This window comes from Stegodyphus dumicola, chromosome 1, assembly GCF_044657685.1.
Source record: "Stegodyphus dumicola isolate Sdum_Otavi_A_Nest chromosome 1, ASM4465768v1".
NCBI lineage: Eukaryota > Metazoa > Arthropoda > Arachnida > Araneae > Eresidae > Stegodyphus > Stegodyphus dumicola.
In genome coordinates this window covers 3,914,065-3,931,854 of record NC_140768.1, presented here as the reverse complement: position 1 = coordinate 3,931,854, position 17,790 = coordinate 3,914,065, and the positions used below count along the sequence as shown (strand labels likewise).

General features: G+C 29.8%; 1 protein-coding gene across 4 annotated transcripts in view; it reads right to left on the bottom strand.

Annotated features, from left to right (window-relative positions):
• Positions 1-1,171: 1,171 nt before the first annotated feature.
• Positions 1,172-17,790, bottom strand: part of LOC118192173 (clathrin heavy chain 1-like) — a 35,289-nt gene continuing 18,670 nt past the window's right edge. For 3 of the 4 annotated variants that reach the window (XM_035363070.2, XM_035363072.2, XM_035363073.2), the window contains 6 exons: positions 17,204-17,356; positions 14,758-14,876; positions 14,287-14,451; positions 8,965-9,081; positions 8,243-8,416; positions 1,172-3,537 (listed from right to left, as the gene is read on the bottom strand). In XM_035363070.2, the coding sequence (XP_035218961.1) occupies positions 3,430-3,537; positions 8,243-8,416; positions 8,965-9,081; positions 14,287-14,451; positions 14,758-14,876; positions 17,204-17,356 (836 nt within the window). In that variant the 3' untranslated portion in view covers positions 1,172-3,429. The remainder of the gene's footprint in view (positions 3,538-8,242; positions 8,417-8,964; positions 9,082-14,286; positions 14,452-14,757; positions 14,877-17,203; positions 17,357-17,790) is intronic. The other variant, XM_035363074.2, reaches the window with a different exon arrangement.

Sequence of the window (17,790 nt, the reverse complement as noted above, 5' to 3'; positions counted from 1 at the left end):
TGTTCTGTTAATGTATTGGATTTTTCAGCGATGTGATTTTTTTCACTTTGTTGAATTTTGGCAATATTAGACCTACATAACTATGGATGAAGCTTTTTCCACTTTATATTTCATTAATCAGTTAATTTATTTTAAAATCATTCTGTAAATTCATAGATTTATTTGTCAGTTCTAATGATTAATTTTAACTTTTTAATCTTGTTAAAAATTTTAAATGTTTCTGGAGATTATTTTAGTGAGTGGATTGATGAGGTCAGACATGCAGCAGATAATACAGTATGCCAACCATTCATGAGACATATTTGCAATTTCAATGACTATTCATTAAATTTTTTCTTTTCACATTTCTTTCATTGGGCATTAAAGGGAATTGTGTAGACAAATATTTTGGTTTATTGCTGTGAAGTATTGTCAACTGGCACTTGTTAAGTTATTTGAATATGGTAAAGCCATAAAAACTTATCTACCTAAGAGGAGGGATGCCTTTATGTGGCTTCTAAGGGAAACTGGCTGATATACACATGGGAAAAACTATGAAAAACCAATGAAGCAGCCAGCCTGTTCACCTGGGATCAAACCAAAGTCAGGGAAAAGTACCAATATTCAGCAATCTTGACCACCCGGCCACTGGGTGGGCTCCAGCTGGTCTTGAATGAAATAAATTCATATTATTACATATTTCATGTTTTCTTACATAAGCAAAATTAAACCTATATATTAATGATTTAATCTTATTGCAATACTGCAACTTTATGTGCATTAAAATGTCATTTATGTTCTTATAATTTTTTTATACAAAATTAAATGTTAGTATCTGTGGTTTTCTGCTCATTTTTGTGTTTTTCCTCATCTGGTGCTCTCTTTTAAAATATCTTAAATTTTTACTTTGTAGGGTTTTTTTTTTTTTAATATTTGCATCTTTGTAATTAATTTTTGATTACTGGTATGTGTATTTGGTTTATATATTAATAAATTTAAATGCATTATGACTTCAAATAATTACTATTAGCACACAAGCATTAGTTTTAAGCTCTTTGTTCTGCTTTATAAAATTATTGTGTAATAGAAGTATAACCGAAGAGATTTTAAAACAGAATAATTTCTTTTAAATAAAATGTGAAATGTAGCTTTTAGATGAATATCTATAATAGTTTGCATCAAAAACACTAAAAATTTGATTATAAGAATTTTTATTAAATACTTTTGAATTAATTATGCATTTTCAGTCTTCTTGGGTTGATATTTTGTTCATACCATATATAATTACAAAAATATAAATAAATTTATGATTATTGCACATTATTAAATATTATAATAGAAACAAGCTATACAATTTTCTTACATAAAAGCATTCATGGAAGATTTTATGTGGACACGCACATAGCATTAAAGTTTTATTAACTTAAGTCATTCAAGCAACAGATATAAAAAAGTTATAATCATTGTCTCCACTTAAACATTCTAAACAAAAAATATCACAAATTCAACAAAAATTTAAGCTTATAAATAAATAATGTATAAATTAATAAAAGTATCACACAAATAAAAAATAAAATATTAAATAAATAAATAAAAACATACAGTTTTTAAAAGAATTAACATACGCAATTAATACACAAGTCAGTATATGAAAAAAATTAAGCATATGTCAATACAACAAATAAATTTTGTAAGCATTATTTCTCTTTAATAATTATTGAACTTTATTATATTGCACTAGTTTTGTTTAAATTTACTTCAGTTGTCTTAAATTTTTAAAAAAAAGTTAGATATATGAATTTTATAAGCAGCTTTAGGAAATTACTTTTATAATGGTTTTTAAATGCATTTCATTTGTAGACAATGCACTTAATATTTCTTGCAAATCTTCAACTTTTAAAATTTCGCCAGAAATTTAAATGATAAAAAAATAAATGCTTTTCAAGACCTATGAAAATCAATACATGCTTGATATTTTAAATACATAATGTAATTTATACGTATTACGACATGCAATTTTATAGGTGCTAACTAATAAATACCTACACATAAAAAAGCTTGTTTTAATGTATGTATATAATTAAATTTGAAACTTTTTTCATAGACTTCTTTTTTAAAAAAAATCATTGGTATTGGCATTCCTTCCCTTAAGCAGATAACCCTCGAGTGCTTTGCAATAATCAAATAAACCAAAACAAACCCATTTAAAAAAAATTGCTATATAAAAAATTAACATTTGCAATGCATGGGATTTGCATTTGCAAACATTTGCAATGCAATGGGATTCAAGTTCTTTACAAAATGCAGTTGTATTATGTGCATATGGATATACTATGCATAATACAAAAGAAAATAATGTAAAAATTAGAGTTACTTAGGGATAGGATATTTTAATTCTTGGATTCTCCAATATCGAAAAGGATCCAAGATTTGAAAACCCAAACTCTCACATTTTTCCGATGTGCAAATCTTTTAAACTCTAACTTAGAAAATCATTAAATGTTTCAATTCAAAATTTTAGATTAATAAAAAGGCATTCATTAAAAAAGAGGTGGGGAAGGGTTGTTGCAGTTTTTATGGGCCTAAATCATCAATGTAACATTGCAGTGTACATCATGTGCCACACACTTTATTTTCTTGAAAGAATTTAACATTGAATATTTAACCGTTTGACTGCTATGCGGTGCAAAAACGTTGCGTTCATTTGTCTCGAAAACCGTGATGCAGTTAGTTATTTTAGAATGCACTTGTGTTATAAAGTACACGTCAGGTCAGACTACGTAGATTCACACCCACGAAGCAACAAAGACACAATGAAACTCGCGGTTTTTGAGACAAATGAACGGTTAATGTTTATGAACACTATAACTTTTTTAATGATCCTCTCCCTTACACATTTGCTTTCATTCAAAACATTTCTTAAAAAATTCAAAAAATTTGAACCATTACTGAAATGTATTGAAAAAATGGACCTCAAGGTTCAAGATTTTAATTATGTACTTCATTTGTTAAATTTTATTTGCTATTTTTTGAAACAAATATAAATGCATTTTTAAAGATTATAATTCTTAAGTTTGTTTTTCATTAAATGAAATTTTCAAATTTTACTTTAATTAAAAGTTATTAATGTTTTTCCTTTTTTTATGATGCATTTGAGGGATTCAAGAATATTCAGTATTCATCCCATCTCTAGCATTACTAAAATATTTCAAATTGCAAATATAGTGCAAAGTTCACAGTTTCTTTGTCAGGCATTCTGTGTTTCTAAAAATTTATATATTACTAGTATATTTCATGTATTTTTACAAATTATCAAGCTACATTTCTCATAAAAATTAGATAAGAGATTAAAAATTAAATTCTGGGTATTCAAATTACACTTGCTCACATAGGAAAGGTATTGAATACCATTTTAAAAAGGGTGTTTTAATATTTAGAATATATTTTTATTTAACTTTCTTTTAAAACTTGGGATAAGCGTTCGGCTATATGAAATCGTTTTGCTACTTCCCACACGTATTTTACAAGTTGCTCTCGCTTCAGATCTATAGATAACACCTAAAAAGAATAATTACAATAAATGTAATAATAATAATAAATGCAATAAAATATAGAAAATAATAAATACACAGATACATCAAGACTATTCAAAAAAATTATTGAAGGGTGACATCATCCATATGTAATGTTTTGGAAAGAAAGATCCTCAAGCTAAGATGATAATATAACCTTGTGTTATGTATACACACCATGTAGAATAGTAAATGCCTTTCTCTGTGATATAGACTATGAGCCTATATAAGCGTGGCCTTTGAGAACAAGGCCTTACGGCTCAGTGACATAGAGCGCATGACGTCAGTACAGAGAGTGCAATCCTTCTTTGGGTTTGAGGGCAGCTTTGGGTCAAAGGTTATTGTTAAACGTCATTGCTACGATGGAAGTGGTTGAACTGCAATTATTGACCTAAAATCTTGGTATATACCATGCTTTTTTCGTAGTTGGACACTTTATATATATTCCCCCCCCAATTGGTGGGTTGTTCCAGAAATATAATGTGTTCAGTGCCATGATGTAATTGAAATTACAAATATGGACCTAAAGTACATATTTTCGCTTTTCCTGTTGATGCAGATGTGAAAGTGGATATGTGCAATAAAACGGAAGGACTTCATTCCGACTGAAAACATCAGGTCGAGCTTTCATTACTATGATTTTATTGATATTTAAAGAAAACGTAAATAGATTCAATACGTTCAATATGTCTGTTTTTAAAGCCAAAATGATTTCCACTGAAAAACTAGTGTAAAATATAAAAAAAGTAACAATAACTAGTGTAAAATGTAAAAGTAAACAATAAATTAATTATGAATACTACAGGATTATTTAATGTATAGTAAATTTTGTTTCAAGTGCTTCTGAAACGCTGTTCATTATGGTTATATATTAATCCTATAGCATTAAATGATTTGTAATACATAATTTATTTCAGTTTTATTTTTCATTCACTTGTCATTATAGTTTCAAAGATTTAAAAGTAATAATGTTTCTCATTTAAAAATTTGTGTGTTTCACATTACCCTTTTAAAATTTTTTTTTGTTATATTTTAAAAATTATTGTGAAAATTGTGAAATTATTATTATATTTTCAAAACTTGAAAACAATATTGTTACACCAGTTGTTCATAAAGCTTGGAAATTTTTTTTTAAATTTTGCTGTTACGTTTTTAAAATTAAACTACATACATTAGCAAAATGCTAAATTTTTGAAGAGCTATAGAGTATACAGTGTTTTAAATGGATACAATAGAATAAACAATTAAAAAAGATTAAATATACTGGCAGAATGAAGTGCTTTTGCAAGGGACGTCCGGTATCCTATACTATTATTGCACTTTCCTGATATGATATAGACTCTACCACGTGCACTTCGGTAATTATTATTTTTTGCCCTTTACAATTCCTTAAGGATACACATTCTAGGAAATTAACTATTATGTTCATAATAACTCTAACATGGACATATCAAGATTTCGCTAAAGAGTAATAGTATAGAATAGTAAGAAGTCATATCACAATTAAAAAAGTATTTAATAAAAACAGTCGGCAAAACTAAAGTTAAATGTTTTTCTGTGACAGTTTAAAAATAGATCTTTGGTTTTTATACTGTAAGAATCTGGATCACTGCAAGTTTAATAATTACTTTAATGATAACAGAGATAATTACATAACACCATCTAACAGTTTAAAACAATGTTGATATTAAAAATTATCATTAAAAATAAATTTTAATGTATTTATATCGATAAATAAATGATGAAATATTCCTTTTTTATATTTAGTTTATTATAAAAGATTTTACAAAGATAAATTTAATAACCGAAAATTAATAACCGTCTTTTATTTTATCGACATGCTGAAGAAAATTATATATTATTTAAAAAAGTCTAAGAAAAAGTTGGTTCTTATAAAATGCTCTTTTTCTTCATATTTTTCATGTTTACATATGAATGAAAAAATATGCAATGTTTTGTCTGCAGTTCAAAAGCTTAACATTTTTGTGTTATGAAGTGTTGGAAAGTTTATCCAAATTATGGAAAATAAAATGAAACTAAAATAATTACTGATCATTCAGGTGAAAATTTGTATCAAGCATTAAGAAAAACAAGCTCAGATATCCGAAGTCTTAAAGCGTGATATAGAGTACAAAGTCCGCAATCCGGACTCGTCGGGACTTTGAATCCAGATTAGGGGTTTTTCCGGATTATAGATCATTAATTTAAATCTGGTAAGATGGCATGCAGAAATTATACAATTAAAAATATGAAACCACAATTTATGAAATAAAGAGCAATCATGATTTAAAAGGGTATACAAATTTACAAAAAAAAGCTTAATATTTATTTGTTTACTTTATTAAACATTTCTTTCAATGCAAATTGTTTACGTTGCTTCGTTTTTTGTGCTAATACTTTCTCTTTAATTCTATAAACAGACGTAATTTCTTGTTCAGTTACAAAGTTCCACTGTTCAAGTCCTGTAATTGCTGTGTCAAGAATACTGACTAACTTGTCGATCGAAATTTTTTCGTTTTCAATAACCTCTCTGTCACTATCGGAAGCGGTATTTTCTGGATCTAGAACCATACTACAGATTTTGCCATCCGTTAATTGATTGATGATTGGAGCACTTTCGTCGCAATGAAAAACTTCTGTTATATCATCTTCATTTATTACTGCTTCTCCACATTTCTTTACAAAATCCAATAGCTGGAAAATTTCACCTTTAGTTTGTGATGTCCGAATCTGAGATGAATCTATTAACCTTCACCAATGGAATAATCAATTAAAAGATGGTCTAGTTTTGAGAAAGTGGACATATTTTGCATAGTGGAGTGCACCTCCATTACTATTGGTCTAATACTTGGTCTACCTGCATAGTAGACCAAGTATCAATGATAAAAATATTTCTGTCATCCAAGGTATGTTGGTACACAGACACAGTAAATCCATTCACCATGCCAGCCTGCAGACATGAATTCCCAGGTTGACTGTTCAAAAACTTGTTTATGAATGTTTGAAACTGACTGCATATAAACTGCAGATTTGTCAATAAATCAAACCTAATGATTGAATTGTTTGTAGGGAATTTTGTGTAGACATTTTTTATCATATTATGAGTAATGATGATCACTTTCTTCAGAAAATTATACTCAATGACAAAGCAAATTTCATGTTTCAGGAGAAGTAAATTGACATAGCTGGAGGATTTGGGGATCAGAAAAACTTCATAAATTTTATAAATTATTATTTGGTTACTGTTGCAATACGAATTTCTCTGCAAAATAAGTAATTCTCTGCAAATAAGCAATTAGTTCATATTTCTTGGTTTTGTTGACTTTATTGCCCAATAAATGTTAATTAGATTATATCTGTCTCCTTTTGTGTTTATACAATTAAGTTTAAATTGAGTTTCATTTGAATCAATTTGCAGTGGAGACCATCTAGAAAATATTGAGTCCAGATAAAAGCAAGTAAAGGAATGAAATTCTGATGAACCTGAAATCTTATTGACGAATGGCAGCTTGAACATCATATTTTTACTTGAATATTTTTCAAGTAAAAATTTTTTGTGTGTCATAAAAAAGCTGTGTGTCATGTGAATACTTAAGTGGAAAATTAATACAGTATTATTTATAAAAATTTAAATATGATCAATTACTTTCATAAGAAACATAGATATAAGAAATCTTTGGTTATGACAAAGGAAAGAAACTTTTGATTGGAGCAATGTTAAAACGAGTAACTTTGTGTTTATAAGCAACTGTAAATTTATCCTCTGAACTGTATTTCAATAGACCTTCTATTATGATCAGGATTCGCTTAACAAAGTGATAAATCCCACGTGAATATCGTATCCAAGCTTTACAAAAGTGATGTATTTTTAACACCGGAGAATTTCGGAAAGAATCTCTCTCCCATTTTCTTCATTAAAAAAAAGGGGGGGAATAGCTGAAATTCAGCCGTATATTTGGTCAGTCAGACAATGGAAAACTAACTTGTAATTTTAAGCATATACTTATTTTTAACTAATATAACGCATACAGGTACTTTATGTTTTGTGACTGCAGGCTCCATGGTTGATGTAGTAATAATGACATCACAAAGTAAATATTCTATTTATTTTGACATCATAACACTTGAACATTTACTATATACACCATATAAAAATGCTTGGATTAATTTCTATAAAACTACAGGTTTCAAAATTCACCACGTTAATCCTATGGCCTCTCACATCAAAAGCTCATTTCACTCCCTCATTGACTTGGAGTGCACTTGTTATTTTTTGTTTAACATTTTTGAGGATCAGTCTTTATGATAAAATTTTTTAATTTCTTTAGATTTCAATCATTAGTTGCTGTGCATCTATATCTCATAATGTCTTGCAGGCAAAAATTTCGGTTTTATATGTGCACACAATATCAGCATGTAAAAAATAAAGTTCATTGAAATCATTTTTAATGGTGTTTCCACTAAAATTTTTTCATTAAAATATTAGCCAAGTTATATTTTTTAACTAACTTTAGTAGTATAAAACAAATTTTTTCATAAAGGTTAACCATATTGATAAATTATTCTGTAATAGTTATGGCGAGGAAGTATCTCCAGGGTTCCACACATCATGTGTGACTACATTCAAACTCTGAATATTTATTAATGAGAAACAATATATTACTATAAAATATTAATAAAAATAAACATACCTGTCCATTTCTTGAAATTGCAATTATGCCTTCAGTTTCTTTGTTGAAAGCAGTACTAAATATTATATCAGTGCAAACATTAATGCAACAAAGAGTCGCACAGGTTTCCAAATCACATAAGTGAAGGGTGCCATATTTAGTTACTATATACACAAGACCAAGTTTAGAACTCACCTATATTTAAAAATAATTATCAAATGATATTTAACACAGAAATTAATAAAATATTCTAAAATTTAAAATAAAACATTTTAATCATGCAGATACTTGTAAATTTGAAAAAATACCGCAAGAGAGAAATCATCTAAGCATTACTGAGAATAGTCAAACTATTAATATGCATAACAATAAACCCATTTGTAACACTAATATAATCCCACATTTGAAAAGGGGGGGGAAGTCTAAAAATATATTGAACCTAAAATATATTTAAGTTATTGAAATGAATACAATGAAATATTAACCATGTTACCAATTAATATTTTAATATACCAATCAATTCTTAGAAGCTGTTTAATGCACATATTCCTTCCTATTATCATATCAAGTTTTGATTTTTTTATTAAGTATTTTATTTGTCTAGCAAATTTTTAAACAATTCTGAAAAATAAAGAAGGTAAAGTGATGAGTAAGCTACACTAAAAGGTAGTTTTCCACCTAAAAATATTTAATTCAGAAACTGGTTTGCATACATGAGTAGATACAGAAAATAAAATACTCACTTGGATTGAAGAAGGAAAATCATAGCGAAACCATTGATCAGAAAATTCAATAGCTCCAGTATGAGATGTATATGCCAAATTGCCAGTTAAATGAGGACCAAGTTCTACAGCATGAAGCTGTAAAGAAAAAGAAAAAAAATTACTATGCAACATTTTATTAAAAGCAGACATTATATAAAAGCATATGGCCCCAATTTTGTAAACAGCTCCAAAATTTGAGTTAAAATAACACGCTGAATAATGATTATTGGAGGAGTTAAAGCAACAAGAAACTGCACAATATTCATAAACTTGTGAGACAAGTTTTGAAGGTTTAAATGTTGAACCTGCTTCTTCAGCTGCAGAAGTGCAAATGATGAAAGAGAAGTTAGTGATAAGATGCAGCAAGGTGATGAGAAAGACAGGAAGGATGGCTACTGGTACTTGGCACCAATAACAGCACCAAAATTATCAATAAATCACTGACATGGACCATTATTAAACGGCCAGGAATCCTAACCACAATCATTTACAATTTGCATGTTATGAGAAGAGCTATTGTATTTTTGTAAACCATGCGCTTTCGGACAATTGTAAACCACATGCTATCGTATTTTCTTTCTTTTTTTCATTAAGAATCCTCTCAACATGAGAAGAGCTTAGAGTATTCCATGTGTAAACATATTTCTTTTCCTTTTTTCCCCAGAAATAAATAAAAGTTAAAAATTTTGTATTTACCAAGAAGTGAGGAAGACACTATATTCAGGATTAGTTCTCATTCCATTACATTTTTAGGGGTTTTCCCAATGCATTTTACATTGACTTTGAGAGAAAATTTCAATCATATTAAGATGTCATTTGGAAGGTTATCTTTTACAGCAGTGTTTCTCAAATATCTTCATATGGAAACCACTTTTATATGTTAAAATATTCTGCAGATCACCTTACTCTTATCCCCTTTAAATGAGATTTTTGTAGCTACTAGCTACTATCAATATATTAACACTCTTACACTACAATTAACTAAAATTCTTTTAACTTTAGTTATTAAGAAAGTAAGTTAAAGGATGAAATTTTCAGACTAAGCTAAGACTATTTTGTACTAAGCTTTTTGCTGCTCAGTGTCCCCCCCCCAAAATACCTAAATTCTGTGTGCATGGCCAAATGTCTGGCGCTGGCACTGAATAATCTTATTAACTAAAAATTAAATAAATGCTGGCACTCACATTAATGAAATGGATGAGCCTGTCAATTCTTTCATAGCTGTTCTATGTTTGGATTATTGCTGTTAAGACGCATCACAATTTGAATGCTTCATACCCCTCTTTTACTGCTAAGACTAGTGAGTGAAAAGTCCATAAGTATGGCAACTAGTAATACATAAATTTCATAAAATGCCAGTTTTGGGTGGAAAAGGTGACAGCTGCTATGTGTAATTTCCAGGCTCTCAAAATTTTCTATGTAGTATGGTAAACACAGTTAAATTGAGGGTTTTATTTATTTATTTATTTGTCATTGTCTTTTTGGGAAATTTATGAGGACTACAAGGGCAGACTTCGAGAACCACATATTGAGAAATGATGTTTTAGAGGAATAATTCAAGCCAGCCAATAGCTACAGCCAGCCAATAGCTTATGGTTATAAAACAGTGGCTAGGGCTTATAGCACTGCAAATACTCCCTTTCTTTTAATGCAAGTCTCAAGCAATTAGCAGTTGATAAGAAATAAATTTTTCTGTGGCATCATGTGTTGCTAGTAGACTTTTATGTTGACAATCTTTTACCAATACTAAAAACGAAAGCAAATTCCCAGATATTAATTAAATAATAGTCAGAAATGTTTTATAAAAAAAGATTTCAATCTCAGAAAGTAGATATCTATTTATCATGAAATTAAGGATTCATTGCCTAAGAAAATGACAGATATTCATGGTTATAAAACACTTAAAGGTAGCAGATCAGTAAAAGTCTTAGGAATCAAATGGAATCCATATAACTATAAGTTTTAATTTTCACTTTCTCTGAAACCTTATCTAGAGTATACAAAAAGAATTATTTTGTTTCAAGTAACAAAGACAGAACCACTGAATGATTCCTAGCACAAAATCTGCAAATCTTTTGATGATGAACTGGCATTTTTTCAAAGGTAAAAGTTACGAGTCTGATTTTGGATTTGTGATATTCATTATTAGAAATTCAGTATCTGTGACACTTTGAACAGGCCCTACTTATGCAATGTACATACACAATCCATATTGACTCAGCAACTAAAATAAAATTTTGGGCATTCAGAACATGAGTAGTCCCTCTCAAATATCAATCTTTGCTCTTGACTGGAATTATGTGCTACTTTATTATAGATCAATTTATTGAAGTTAGCTTTAGAAATAACTGAAAACTCATGTGCAAAGATTAACTGCATGCTGAGATTCAATGAGTGCCTCGACATGAATTTCAGCCAATCCTTTTCAATGGCAAACTTTTTATACCTTGGCAGCTGGTCCAGTGATCTCACTACCATTTCTTTCCCATTAGTTCCTGCTTGAATTGCCTTACAACTTGCCAATACTGTTTTCTTCCTCCTACTGAGACCTGTAGAAAGAATAACTGAATTTTGAATTCCATGAATGCGAAATATCTCTTTGATTGCATAACAACTTGTTTTTCCCAATGTATTGATCCCCTTTTCCCTACTAAAAAGCAGTTTTCAAAAGAGAGGGATTAACTTTTCATTTTATTGTTCCCTTGTTACAAAACTATCTTTCACTAAGTGCAAACTTGCCTTTCAAACCCAAAATAATTATTAACAAAGAGCATTTCTACTTTTATTTGTTTCTCTATCTTATTTTTGAAACTTTTTTCCCTTTATAAAAGGTAAACAAACTAAGAAGGGACTACATCAATAGAACTGTTCCTCAAATAGAGGTGTCCCTTACAGGAGGTACAACTGTATATCAATAGATTTGCCCACTTATAGCAAGAAAGGTTTGCTTTCAGTAAATTAGACCAATTGACTTTTTGCCCAATGTGACATTTCATTAATTCTATGAGTTACTGAATTATTTGAAAATGGTACTGTTTCAACTTTCTTTAAGCTCTTTTCACCAAACATATCTCCAACTGCATCCTTTATCGTTGGAAGCATTAAAATTTCACCAAATGTATGTGGTAAACCACATACATTTGGTGAAAGTATACCAGTTTTTGCAATTTGATAACTAATCAGATATGATGCTTGCATAGCATTTTCTTTGTTGATCTTGGTGAAATGCAAAAGGTTTGTTTTTGACATTTTTAAGATATTCAGCTCTCTTTTGAAAAAGCTGAGAGACTGTTTTTTAAATCAGGATGCTTTGTCTCAGTATACAGACATAATTTATTTGGGCACATGCTTTCATTGGCAATTATTTCATTGCAAATAACACACTCAAGTTTGAGATTATCTTCATCCTCATTCCATGAAATCCCTAATGCTAAGCAGTCAGAATCATGCCATGGTGTAGTGGCTGAAACCGCTACATAAACTCCGGGATGTAATAGAGGATTGAAATTGTAGAGACATAAGGATTTTTTGGAAGCAGAAGAGATGAAAAATATGCAACGCCTTCACCGGGAATCAAACCACGGACCTCTGGAATACCGGCCCAGCATGCAGAACCACTACACCATGAAGACATGCCAGGAAAGTGGGAGAAATACTCTATATACTGTTCTTTTCAAAGGGCGACCGGGGTTTTTAGGGGACCCAATCGCCAAATCCTGGGTGTGGAGAATTCTCACCCAAAAACCCCACAGTTCGGGCACCACTGCAGAGACATTAGGCATTTTGGAGGCAAGAGAGATGACAAATGAGCAATTGCCTTCGCCGGGAATCGAATCGCAGATCTCTGGAATGCCAGCCCAGCATGCAGAACCACAAAGGCACACTAAGAAAGCGGGAGAAATACCTTATATACTCCCCTTTTTAAAGGGCAACTGGGGTTTTTAAAGGACCCAATCGTCAAATCCTAGGTGGGGAGAAATCATCATACACCACCCTTTTAGTTCGGGTGCCCCTACTGTGGCGCCTGAACTAAAAGGATTTTTTTTTTGGAAGCCAGAGATGAAAAATTAACAACCGCCTTCGCCGGGAATCGAACCACAAGCTCTGGAATACCAGCCCAACATGCAGAACCACTACTCCACAAAGGCATGCTAGGAAAGCGGGAGAAATACCTTATAAAATTAACTTCAAACACAAGTTCTAACAATAAAAGGGATTTTAATAAGATAAAAACATTAACAGTTGCATATCTTGACAGTATAGGACCTCGATATATTTAGTCCCAGGAAAAATGCTCTATCGCATTAAACATGAGAAATTATAGTTCTAGCAGGCCAACATGCCCATAGCTCTAGCAGGAAGGAAGTCTCGTCTCTTCTCCGGAAACCACCTTTTATATCTCACTGTGTTGTTACATGCACTGAACTCTCGGAGGGGGAAAATTCCTTCACTCGTACAACAAAGGTGTCCATCTCCTGACCCTGATGAAAAGACTTCTTTTATCTTTTTGTCCATTGGAGTTACCTTCGAGGCTGCAACCGGAATCATTAACAAAGGCCCCTCATTAAACAGGATTTCACTGATATGAAAACTATTGTGCTCTGAAATCCTTCATCCTAGACAAAGAACCTCTATGCGACCTTATGACAATGCATTCATGTGTTCTTTGCACTTTTCTTCATTTCATTCTTTTTTAATTAGATTTTGAAAGTGCGCTTTCATTTGTATTCAACACCTTCTTTGTCAAACACTTATCCATAATACAGATGCAACAAAATAGATAAGAAAACAACAAAAAATAAATGCTATAAATGATAACCAACAACTTCAAAATTAATGCATACGTAAACTGAATTGAATGTCATAGAAAAAAAAAAAAAAAAGAGTTTTTGATTAGGTCAGTAGGGTGAGGTATTTGCATGGAAACGCAACTTTAAGCAAAGCCCCCTAGTTGTGTTGATGGAGTGGTGCAACGGACACCAGGGTACCTGGGTTCAAGTCCCTATACCTTGTGGAACATATTAAAAAATTCTGAATAGTGACGCAGATAAGTGAAGTTTACATATATAGCAGTTTAAGGATTTCTTATCATTTGTCACATGTCACTTCTTTGTTATTCCACTATTTTATTTTATTTATTTTTGTTGTGTTGCTACTACCGACTTCGTTTTAAAGCCTACATCCCAATTTTGCAAATTGTGGAAGGATACATATACATTCAAGTCTTGGGTTGCAACCCACAGTTTGGAAAACCCTCCTATTAAAAAGCAATTAATTAGGGATGTAAATTATTATGTTTACCTTTCCATGGATTTCTGTTCCTCTTGATGCAGCAACAAGAACACATGAAGGCTGCATATTTCCTTTGAACTGATATGAAGTGAAGCACACACAATGAGCTTCAATGTTTTGACATAAATTATGGTCAACAGAAAATATTTGTGTGATACCGACTACGTGACTATCCTGAAAAAGTAAATAAATAAATAAAAGAAAAATATAACAAAATATATAAATAAGGACATAATTGCTTAAATCAAAGAACACTTGCTTAATTAATATATTTCTTAAAGAAATTAATTCATTCAATATAAATTTTTATATGGATTATATTCTTGAAGAGTCTCTTTAGTGCAATTTGTTAGGAAATGAATATTCGAAAACAGCTTCAATTTAATTTTCTTAATTTTTTTATTTTTCTCATTCAAGAGCTTTTCATATTTATTTATCAATCCAATATTTTAAGCAATAAAGAAAAACAAACTCCCTCACCTCAGCAACTAATCCAGAGAGAGCAAACCATTTCATATTTGAATCTGTAGCATAGTGCACCAATTGTGCATTTTTCATTCTTAAATCTCTACAAAATATTTTAACTGGAAGTTGGTTTTCTGGAAGAAAAACAGTAAATTAAAATTTGAAGACAAGCAAAATCAGTAAAAGGAAATTAAATTAATTTACTATACATATATATATTTATTATAACTTCATAATAAATAAATTAAAAATTCTAAATGAAAACTATTACACATAATTGGAAGACTACTTTAAAGTAATATCTTCTAATATACCTTCAGTTCTCTCATTAACATCTTTTCTCACATTTTCAAATTTACAAAAATTAGACAGCCAAATAATAAAATAACCGAAAATATTTCTTTCTAGAATTTATACTTCTTCAATTAAAATATTCACATCATACTTTCATTTCTGTAGATTATTAATGTAACCAGTATTGCTAATTCAAATTAGAACAGATAAAATTTATTATCACAAAATTAAACACTTTTCAGGACTGAAGAAAAAGAGTTAAACAAAGAATAAGAACTATAGAAACAATGTTCACATGATAAAATTTCAAAATTATTCCAATTCAAAAACAAAATTTTATCTTTTTTAATATCTACACACTCAGTTTCAACATCCAAAAGAGTTGCTATGTTTCTGGCATATTTTCAAATACATATTATGTGATAATAGCCACATCATACATCTGTACACCACATATATGTTTCAGGACATATGGATTTACAGGCTTTATATTTAATGGAAAAATACTCACAAGCTGTAAAATTCAGTCTTACAGACTTTAGTTTTTTTTCCTCATAAAATTTCTGTGTTCATAAAATGTTTCTTTTTATTAGTGTTTAAGAACAGAAAACAGTTTAAAGTACAAAATCCAGATGTCAATAAGCAGAAGGATTATTATTCCAATCAACACAATAAAACTATTTTTTCTTTTAAATTTTTCCTTTTTCTCACACAGTGTATGAGATAAAATCAATTTTTCAGACAAAAGCAAGTTTACTGTATATTAATTTTTATTTCAATTAGTTCACTTTTTTGGGGGGGGGTGAAAAACATCATTATATGTGATAGGTTGAAATTATTCTTCAGTTTTAAACACCTGCCGGCTAGTGAATCACATTTTCATCGGCTTTTGAATACTTGTCGAGGAGGAGGGGGCATAATTTTTCTATCTCATTTAGCCCTGTGCACAATTAGTGTGCTCCGAAGATCAATATTTTTTTGGAATAAAATTTTGCACATGCGGTTTACTTTTGTTGGTGCAGCACAGAAGAATGAGAAAGAATTAGGTTCTTATTAGCTTCAGCTAGCATAGTGATTTATGCTGTTCTTTCACTTTCAGGTTTGCTCCAGCTTATTATTTTGTTCAGTCTATTACCTTATCAAAATTAAAGTTTTAGTAAAAAATATCATCTCCATTTTATTTTTTCCTCAAAATTTGCATCTGTCAATCAACCAACAGATATAGGAATTTTGCATGCACTGAAATGCAGATATAATATGAAGTATTTACATACTTGTTTACAGCACTGAAATTCTGGAGCCAAGCTTGTTTAAAGCCACTACAAAAACAGCCATGAATTTTAAGGTTTTTTTGATAATATCACAAGTAAAAAATTAAATCATGCAAATCCACTTCAGTAAAAGAAAAATAGAAGAAAAAAGATGGGAAATAGTTTTTCATGACTGAAAAACATGGTTATATCAGGAATTATGCCAAACTAAAATGATAATGCTTATATTAAGAAAATTTGCTAAACGAAAAAAGCGGCAGGAGGCTTTGATAGAAAAGAACTGCGAAATTTCCCAATTAATGGAATACATGAAGTATAGCAAAACTTGTAATATGGTTTTAAATCTAAAAAATATCATCACCATTAAGAAAGTTGTGGAGAATGCAGTGATTATTACTAATTATTTAATGGGATTCTCAAAGCAGCAATTATAGCACTTGAAAAATGAAAGTAACTGAATAAGAAATTATATTGCTCTATAAAACTTATGAGAATGTAAAAATGCATTAAAAAAACTGCTTAAATAACTTAAACTTAATAATATGATTAAGTTTAAGAATAAATAACATTAAAAAAAAACTGCTGAAAAAAAAGTTTAATGAAACAAAACAATTATTAACACTGAACTTTTTATTTGGGGCATGGGTAAATTTTGGTTCTTCTCTCAAGATCATTTTGCTTCATCATAAAAATAATCTTTCATATTTTTAATTTTATAATTTTTAAAATTCATCTTAATATATTTATACTCTAAAATCCTGAATCACTGATGATGATTTCAGATAGTTAAAGAAATGTTTTTTTCTATTTCGCTAACTTCCCAATGAAATGGGAGATTTTTTGTGGGGGTGCAGATAGATCAATAATTTTAAGTGAAAAAAACCAACATAACTTACGCTCATCAAGATACCAATGATAAACTGAAGTATCAGAGACTATGACTAGTGCAGAAGAATCGATCCATGTCCAAAATTGAATGCAATATGTAAGAGAACATCTATGTAAACACTTTCGGCTTCTTAAGTCATAGACTTGAAAAGTTGAACCAGCTAAATAAGAAAGTTTTTGCAATAATTGTTTAAATACTTGATTCAAGATTATGTAAAATAAAATATCAAAAAAATTCATTTTTTTAATAAAGAAAATGGTACTTTTAAATTACAATGTGACTCAAGCCAAAATGTTTAAACAGCCTTCACTCCTACCAGGAAGATAAAGGTGTCTGAATTTAATCAAAACTTGCTTCCACTGAATCACAACACAATGGTTGATTAGAACAATTGGATTATATTAAAATTGACAGATACAGCAAATTTGTGGAACTTGAAGAAAAATTGTTACAAAATAAATTATATAGACCACGTTCTTTTCTCACAATATCTTCTTGGAAGATTTTGTTGTGAAATTAAAGAATGCTGTTATTCCCAGATGTTACCTTTCATCTAGCATTGAACCAAAAGTGTAGGGAGAGAAACCAAAAATC